The sequence below is a fragment of the Etheostoma cragini genome, chromosome 15, assembly GCF_013103735.1.
Source record: "Etheostoma cragini isolate CJK2018 chromosome 15, CSU_Ecrag_1.0, whole genome shotgun sequence".
NCBI lineage: Eukaryota > Metazoa > Chordata > Actinopteri > Perciformes > Percidae > Etheostoma > Etheostoma cragini.
The window spans coordinates 6,413,293-6,422,116 of NC_048421.1; the positions used below are offsets into that span (position 1 = coordinate 6,413,293).

The window sequence follows — 8,824 nt, forward strand, 5'->3', positions numbered from 1 at the left end:
TCGTAATGGAAAACCAAAAAAAGCGAGTAGACCCGAGGCGAGTCGAGTAGATACCACGCAGTGGAAAACCGCCAATTGTCCCATGTGTGCATGGGCCAATAATGAAGAGCAAGTCAGGATCAAGTCAGACACAAATCTTACCGGCATGCACTGTGCAGCGATCACCGGTGATTGCTTCTGCGCAGGCCTGGCTCATCTGAAAAATGCCTAATGTAACTGCTTTGTCAACTTTTGTTGACTATTTAAAACACACAAACCAGCACCCAGTTACTGATGATTGAAACTTACACTAAACCTTAGCAGAAACAACATAAGCAGGGCTTACCTGAAGGGTGCTTGTAAAGAAATCATGGTAGAACATTGGCCAGTCCTGGCGACCAATGTCAACAATAACTTTGCAAAGTTTGTTACGGATGAAATAAGGCACAGATTTGTGTTGAGCAAGGAGAAGTTTGGGCAGACAGCTGCGAATCTCCATCTTGTCTTGTGAAGCAACTCCAATCCACATCTTGTTTACCAGGTTCTTAAAGTAAAAGGGGACAATCATCTGTTAAAGATGTGTCTGAAGGAGACTACAAATTATACAGACAAATATTTTGTAACCTGTGTAATCGGTAATTCATTTAAGTGTTGATTTATTTAACAAGAGTTTATTCAAAAAGTATAGAGCCCACTGAAACACATTTTTAGTGACACCTCTCACTACAAATATAACGCTGCAATTCAAACACCTAAATAAGCATACTTATCTCATATATACATTAAAGAATTTAGAAGTAGGAGATTATCTGATTTGGGTCACAGAATGTTCAGCCTTTTATCCCATGCAAAAAGTATTACACATTTAGCTTACTTGTTTTGCGGAATTAAAGTAATAAGGAAACAGGAACAGTGTGAAACAAATTCTCTACTCAGTACCTATAAATAATAGTTTTCTCTGTGTAGAGTCTTATTTTCAAAGCACCAAAAAAAAAAAAGGTAAAGACGGCCCTAGACAGTACTAAAAAATATAAATCTCCCACCAGCAGGACTTACTTCAAAAACTGTGAGGCTGTACATCATTACATACTCATTCTGAGTATTGGAGAGAAAGAACAAGCAGTGACGCCATGCTCCAGTCTGCTGTGCAAAGTTATTCAGCAGCTCTTCTGCAGAAAAAAGGAAGTAGGCATGATGTCTAACAGAGGTACATAACAATGAAGTACTTGACTTGCAGACAAGACTGAAAGTAATGCGTCACAACACAGGAAGTGTGTTTAAAAAAAACGACACTCCTCAGTGACAATTAGACTTACACTACAGCATATTGACTTGCTAAGCCAGAAATGTTTCAACTGTTACAATAATTTGGGAAAGAGTATCACAAAGGGATAAACCTTGACTGTTTTATCAAAGAACAAGAAGAGATCCACAAAGAGATCTACTTGACTAAAACATACCTACAAATCGTAAGTTAATGTGATGTTAAGGTGACCGTGGGGGAGAAAGTAGTCGTTCCCTCTTCATCATTTTAGAGATAAGTACTATGTTGTTTCCATTACAACCCTGGGTTAGTCGGAAACACACCCCTGAAAATACTTGTGGACCATGCCATTGCTTCTAAAGTGTAGCAGTAGGTTTAACAAGGTCACACTTACCAATTTCTCTCTTCCGCTCATTGGTTGTGTAGCTGTGAAAGAACTCAGTCATAAGGCTCTCCAGTGCACGCAGCGATCCTTCCTCTGAAGCCTAGTGGATATATAAAAAAAAAGGTAAAGTTAAGTACAAAACACACATTTAGATTAGTTTATTTTTTTAACTATGCATAAGCCAAACCACTAAATGCTGCATTTGTGTCATGATCATCTATTCATTAGCATGACAAAAATCACACTTACACCAGTGTCTGTTCATTTGACCGATATAATTCAGTGGTGTAGTTGTCATGCATAAAGGTAAACATGCACAGCAGATACTGAACTACTTAACTAAAGAACTGTAGGCTGATTTAAAGTGAAGTTTTTTTGTGTGCTTTATATTGTTTGCATAATTTCATGAGAATATATTTACACATCTTGACAATTCTACAGTTCACAATTGCATGTGGCTTGCTTATATAGTTTTGCAATAAGGATTGCATGATACTCCCAGTTTTTCTCATTCTGTAATTTAAAAACCACTGCGTTATAAAAAAAATAGTAGGCTAGTTAGTACCACGCTTTGGTAGGTGGTGGATGTTGGGCCCTGCCTAGTGCCTATGCCTAGCACTAACGAGATAGCAAATTCAGATTGTATACAGCAGCTTCTGCAGTTTTGAATTCCTCAAATAAGCCACAACTTGCCAAGGCTCAACACTACTCGCAGCAAATATTCGGTTTTGCAAGATGGGCGTCTTGTAAAGTTACCGTGACATGGCTTAACGAATTGTCACATCCCGTGAAATAGCTACCTGCCCTCTCACAAACCGTTATATGGATTAACAGACATGGAGGACCGTAATCCACACAATCACCCACGATAAACTGTATGTGAAGAACGTTTAATACATTATTAACATAACATTGGGTCTTCCAGTTCAAAAAATACGAATCAAACGCTATGCCTCCACGTTAGCTATTAGCAAATAAGACAGGAAGACAACTTGAATAACTAGGTAAATAATATGCGTTTTATTATACTTACCATGTTTAGCTGGCTCAGATGCTTTCTTCAGTTTACTTGTTTTCGAATAAATTTTACTAATAAGCCAACATTACCTCTCTAGCAAGCCAATTCTGCAGCTAACGTTAGCTTAGGTGTTGCTGGCTAACGTAACCGCAGAGGGGGCTCATGGTCTGCTCGTCTGCTTAGGTCGATACTTCACACAAAACTAGCTAATAAAGGTTGGCGTTCGTTGACTGTGCTTACACGTTAAACACACAACAATTACCTTGCTCGAATAAAACGTGTTTTTGCTTAACAAGCATAGCTAAAGGTTTAAGATTAAATGACATCTCGAATTGACTAGCTAGCTAGCTAGCTGCATTGTCGTGTAATTTCCATTCACCGTCAGGTTAAATATAGAAATGTTTTTCGAGGAAAATCTAACGGTAACACTAGCTGCAGCACCGGAGAAATTTGCAACGTTAATTAGCTTTCTATGTCAAGCGGTTCGAAGCGGAGTTGCCCAGCTGCTAACCTTGCAGCGGATGGCTAACTCGCTAGCTTTTCTAGAAGGATGAAGGCATTCTTTTAGCTGTCAAACCTAGACATGCTTCTACGGGTGTTGCTCGCGACAACTTGCCCCTACCGGTTTTAATTTCAAAACGGGTGAATATGTAAACTTAAGTTATACATCTGGCGCATTTGTAAAATGCTAAATATATAGTACTATGCGCGCTTGTTCCTGTTATTCCCCTTCTCAATGCGGGCGGCTCAAGTATACAACTAGCTTCTGGTTACACGGTTTGCTCATAGGGTTTGCTTCGCAACTTCCTTTTTTGTTGAAAAAATCAACCAAACCAATCAGCTTGTGTCAAGTTACAATAATAAAAGCACGATTTTCAGTATATCTTACAGCACTTTTTGGACAAGTAAATACAAAGTTTTGGAGTAACATTGTATTAGTGTGCAAAAAAAAAAAAAAAATAACGCGCAATTAGTTATGTAATGAAAATAAATCATATTAAAAAAATATTTAAATAGCGTTATAGCCTATATTCTAAGTCCTAAACCCATAAATAAAAGGCTCTTATAATATTGCCTTTCTGCTAAAGACAGCGTGGAAACTGTTTTGTTTTTAATTAAAGTTTTAACTATAGCAAAATTAGACACAATTTGAGGAAGTCTACTCTGCACCACAACGCCTTTGCTAATACATCCATTACTGCTGTACGCATATGCTTCTTAAAATGGCATGTTTGAGTCACTGTAAACCAATATTGAATGTCAGCCACAGCGGAATTTCATCCAAATACTGCACACAATGAATTAGGGTGGCAAATTAAGTTTCCAGCAGATGGTTCATGGGGCAATTTAAAGACCATACATAGGTTAGAGCAATTACTTTTATAGCTGAAACTATAACAGCAAGTAAAATCTAAAAGTTCATGATAAAATGCAACAGCCCAAAACAAACATGTTTTGCCGTCAAGGCATGTACTACAGGGATACAGCATATAGGCTTTCTTTTATATACTATTATAACCCCATAAAACAAGTGTTAACAATCTGTGAGATTGGGGGAAAACACGCTAAACCACTTCATAGGCTAAACAGCCACATTCCAAACTTGCTGAGACAAAGACATTTCCACAGCACTAAAGGCCTTTGGCCATCACACAAAGCATTACCATTTTTACTTCAACATACCTGTAGAAAACTAACTGCACCCTCTACTCTAAACTAGCATATTTATGTTGTTTTTACTGTATGACCTACTTTCAAACTAGATAAAAGCAGAGTTCTGTGACATTCATTTTCTGCATGTATCTGTTAATGTTTAAAAGGTGGTTGAATCTGAGCCAGGACATACAACATTGATAGCCATAATATTACATCCATACGCACTGGTATCGGATCTGGGCTCAGTATAAGTCAAAACGGAAGGTCAGGTATTGGAATCCGGAATAAAAAAAATGGTATTGGAACATCTCTGGCATACTGAACAGAGCAAAAAAATATATATGTGCAGCTTGCTCCACCCAGGCAGGTAAATCCCTAAAATATCTACAGTTTTCTTAAGGCAAAGGTATGGTGTTCCATTTGTGAATATAACAGAAAACCTCAAGAATTTCTGGTTTAAACTTTGCTAATAAAAAATCAAATATTACATCTATCCAAATGGTAGAAGAGAGTATTTGTCACTCACTCTGTCCTTTCAGTGCCCCAGTGGAGCGGGAAGCAACAACAGTTTGTCAGAAACCACTGATTGTAGTCGAAAAATATTCTTTCTGTCAAGTAAGGTTAAATGTCCAAAATATTCAAGGGAAGAGGATCTACATCTTATAAGCAGTAAGTTAATGATAATTTAATGTTAACATTTTAAAGGGCAAAAGAGTAGGGTCATTCATGTTGCTTTAAGTTGATCCTTTGTCCTCGGTTAGATCCTGGTTGAGGTTGATACCTGTGGGCTGTCTGTCATTTTTCTTGAAGGTGTTCCGTCTTTGTGCTTGCATGCTATATGCCCAGGCTCTGTCCACACCATGTCCCTCAATCCTGCAGGGTGTCCAGTCAGGGAAGGGAAAACGACCAGCTACCATTAAGGCATCATCAGGAAGCTCAGCCTCCAATTTCTGCTGCAATAATGAAAGCTAGGAAAACAAGAGTAAGATAGAAAAATTACGGCAATGTTAAAATTGACCCATGAAAATGTGCATCTGAATGCAACAGCACCTCAATCATGTGCTGACAGATTCTTCCCAGATTTTTTTTCTTAGTGTATCAAGGATCTGTACAAATTTAGTAAAGTCATGGTACTCAACAAAATCTAACTATTTAGAAGTGAGGCTGCTTTTTCATTTCTAAATAAACCCCTCTGAAATATATAAGATAAAAAGTTAAACCTTTGCAAAAAATGCAACCTGGAATAACCTGTAATGCCTACACATGACCCACCACGCCTAATTATATTACTATCTCACAGTCACCATATAATATCAAGGGGAATGGCTATACTCATAAATCCTGGGTGTTCTGACACTGTTTTCGCTTTTATATCCACAAATAACCCAAATTGATTGTCTTGATACTGTCATGCATAAGACCTTTTTTTCTGTCCTGGACTCGGTCTTGACTCGGACTCGAACCTCTCTGGACTCGGTCTTGACTCATACTCAAACCTCTTTGGACTCGGTCTTGACTAGTCCTGGTCTTGGACTTGACAAAGGTGGTCTTGACTACAGCCCTATCTCACACCCATATGTATCAACATCGATACATATGAGAGTTGAGTGTAACCTTTTTCTGGTTTTAAAGGCTGCAATAAAGTGTATTTTCTGAATTTACCAGACTGTTCTAGATGTTTTGTAATTTGCCTTAAGCCACTAAGTCCTTATATTGATGAGTATTTATCTAAAATCTCATTATCTCATTTTTGTGAAAGCACCAAAAGTCAATGCTACAAAATTGCAGAAATATCAACATTGATGAATATGGTCAAACATATTTAGATTTTCTCCATATCGCACAGCTCTACGTCAAGGGATGTACGATACACAGGAATACTGTTGTTACTGTATGTGCTAAAACACACACAAGCCAACTTTAATGTCCAAAGCCTGAAAAGCCACTTTCCACACTTGCTGAGGCAAAGACATTTCTACAGTGCTAGGACCTTTGACCATCACACACAAAGCATCTACATTTTTACTTCATCATACCTGTAAATAAGTAGCTGTACCATAGAATCCAAAATTTCTTCTGAAGTTGTCTGATTACACCCGCTTGTTTAAAGAATACTCTTAGATCTCTATATTACTCACCACGCTTGGAGCCAAAAACACTGTGACATTCTTGCATTCTGTCAAGTCGACCTGAAGATACAAGGGAGGTGGTAAATAGGCAACTTTATTAACAATTCAGCTTAAAAAAACACAAATACACCAATCACAAAAACAAATTAACAAAAATGCTGTAAAATGTTGTCATTAAATGGTGGCTGGCGTAACTTATGTGTGGCAAATTTGAACAAGAGTGTTACTAAAGCATACAAGTGATAAATGTCAAACCTTCCAGAGATCTTCACGTCGGTACGACACTTTTTCATGATGGCCTGCTCTCCACGCATGAAAGCGGGCCATGAGAACAAGCCAAGGGTTGAGCTCATAACCAACTGCTGGAGTGAAACCCAGCCGATGGGCTTCCAAGACCTTGAGGGTTCAAATTAACCACGGTCAAAACCCATTGCTCTCCAGTGCAAGAAAAAGGAGCCCAAATATGCCCAATTATACTTACAATGCGACCATCACCAGATCCCAAATCTACAAGGCCTCCCTTTCGACCTTTCAGCAATGTCATTACATGATCTACTTGAGCTTTGCTGGCAGCAATGTATGGGACCTAGAAGACAGTTTAAAGAGCTTCTGATAAAAACATTGATGTACAATTACTACAAAATTAGTTGCATCAATTGTTATTGAAGATGTAGACCATACCTGTAGCCTCAAGGGGACTTTTCGGAAGCCTGGCTGGAGGATTCCCGCCCACATAGCATATACAGCAAGGCCACTGCCAGCAGCTATCTGGGCAACACCCCATCCTCCAATATCCCTTGTCTTGAGCTCAGCAAAGGCCTCATCTGGTCCATTATCATCCATTCCTGCATGACATATGTAGTATGAGCTCTACTAACTTTTAGAGAATATACCAAAACTCACAGGAAACATTTTAGATAGATAGATAGATAGATATTTATTGATCCCAAAAAAATGGGAAATTACAGTGTTACAGCAGCACACAAAATATACATACATACAATATACATGAAATAATAATTATAATAACAAAATATAATAATAAAATATAAGAATGTGAGAACAAATATTTAAGTATATACAAGATCGGAAAAACAAAATGTGCAACTGTTTAAATATAAGTATGCTAAAAAATGTAAATGAACTGGCTACATAATTAATGTCTTCTTTTGTATGAAATAGTATGTTATGTGGTGGAGGGCTTCAGGCCTTAAAATACTGGTATAGGGATAGTGCAAATGTATGTTTCAGACACATTGACCATGTCTGTGTACCAGTTGGTGGTCATAGTGTATTAACCTGGGAGAGATTACAAAAACATTAAAATGATTAGTGATTTCTCCAGGAATCATGAGTTGACTTGAAAACTTTTTATAAGTCGTTTCCTCAGAAAATGTCTGTGTAACATTACCGGAACTAATGTTAGTAAACTCGACTTTATTTTGCAAACGGACCGGTCCTACGGGTAGGTGCGGTTCTCACGGCACGCACTCTTTCAGGTCAATGAGATTTTTCTTGCATTGATCCGTTGTTGCGGCGTTATGTTGTGTACGAAAACATACGTTTATGCTATTCTCAGTCAGACAACGTCTGGATACACAATTCTTGCACATTTCGGCCTGGCCTGCTGAAGACGTAGTCTCGGTTTATTTGCCGTCACATTCGTTGAGCGCCGTTTTCCGTGAGACATATTGCGACACAATGTTTTCTCGGTACCTTTCGAATGCTTTAACAAATCGGTAAATGCGAGAACATTGCTCTCGTCTCCGACTTGTAAGTTTAACATTGTAGCATGTTAATATATTTGTGAATACGAGAATCCAAAATAATAATAAAGCTGTTTAAGCCCAGGATATGCGTCCAAAAGAAGTTATAACTGCTTGCACCTGAGTGGTTTATCAGAGAGTTAACATTAGTTTGGTTGTAAGGCAGACATGATTACATTGACACCATGTTGAATTATGAATATTGGATGAGAATGTGACTGGCTCGTGTGCGTATGATTTCTGAAAAGTAAGTGCGTATTAAAACTACAGTGGTGTACACCGGCATGTTGGTTGGTCTTTTAAATGTGTGCAATAGGCTAATTTGAACTGGATGGCGTTTTTGTATCAGTAACGTTAGTACAAAAACAGAGTCTCCCTTGCTCGCTGGACCGTATGTGCGCGCGTGGTACCTACTGTTCAGGCGATTCTCTGCGCAGTAAGAAATAGAATCCTGCCGGCGCCTCTGATGGCCACTAGTGTCATGCTGGCTGATTCCTGTATAATGCTTTCCTTTTGTCTTGTTGTTGCCTGTTTTATATACAGTATTTCGTTTAATTTGGAAAAAAGCAATACTACATTAGCCCCATTCCATGTTTTAATTTAGCTTAGAATAAAATTGTTGTTCCA

The 8,824-nt window shown here is 38.3% G+C and overlaps 2 protein-coding genes across 4 annotated transcripts in view; both read right to left on the reverse strand.

Moving 5' to 3' along the window:
* The window catches only part of xpo6 (exportin 6), a 16,924-nt gene extending 13,477 nt beyond the window's left edge, over positions 1 to 3,447 (reverse strand). Inside the window, exons 1-4 of the mRNA XM_034893573.1 lie at positions 2,662 to 3,447; positions 1,638 to 1,728; positions 1,036 to 1,148; positions 326 to 523 (exon numbers count right to left, since the gene is read on the reverse strand). Of these exons, the coding sequence (XP_034749464.1) occupies positions 326 to 523; positions 1,036 to 1,148; positions 1,638 to 1,728; positions 2,662 to 2,664 (405 nt within the window). The 5' untranslated portion in view covers positions 2,665 to 3,447. The remainder of the gene's footprint in view (positions 1 to 325; positions 524 to 1,035; positions 1,149 to 1,637; positions 1,729 to 2,661) is intronic.
* Positions 3,448 to 4,127: 680 nt separating this feature from the next.
* Positions 4,128 to 8,705, reverse strand: antkmt (adenine nucleotide translocase lysine methyltransferase). Of its 3 annotated transcripts, none has more exons than XM_034893495.1 (7): positions 8,608 to 8,705; positions 7,113 to 7,276; positions 6,913 to 7,017; positions 6,687 to 6,827; positions 6,441 to 6,491; positions 5,023 to 5,270; positions 4,128 to 4,800 (listed from the first exon to the last, which is right to left on the reverse strand). In XM_034893495.1, exons 2-6 carry the CDS (start codon positions 7,272 to 7,274, stop codon positions 5,037 to 5,039), a joined length of 693 nt encoding a protein of 230 aa, XP_034749386.1. In that variant the 5' UTR covers positions 7,275 to 7,276; positions 8,608 to 8,705; the 3' UTR covers positions 4,128 to 4,800; positions 5,023 to 5,036. The 3 variants fall into 3 exon arrangements, with proteins under 3 accessions (XP_034749386.1, XP_034749387.1, XP_034749388.1); XM_034893496.1 differs by having other exon boundaries at positions 8,612 to 8,704; XM_034893497.1 differs by lacking the exon at positions 6,687 to 6,827.
* Between the last annotated feature and the right edge of the window lie 119 nt (positions 8,706 to 8,824).

Coding starts and splice junctions, on each gene's coding strand:
- antkmt (XM_034893495.1), bottom strand. CDS start 7,274: ATGGATGATAATGGACCAGATGAGGCCTTTGCTGAGCTCAAGACAAGG. Junction 7,018..7,112: donor AAGTCCCCTTGAGGCTACAG/GTATGGTCTACA, acceptor ACTGTCTTCTAG/GTCCCATACATTGCTGCCAG. Junction 5,271..6,440: donor TGTTTTTGGCTCCAAGCGTG/GTGAGTAATATA, acceptor TTGTTTTCCTAG/CTTTCATTATTGCAGCAGAA.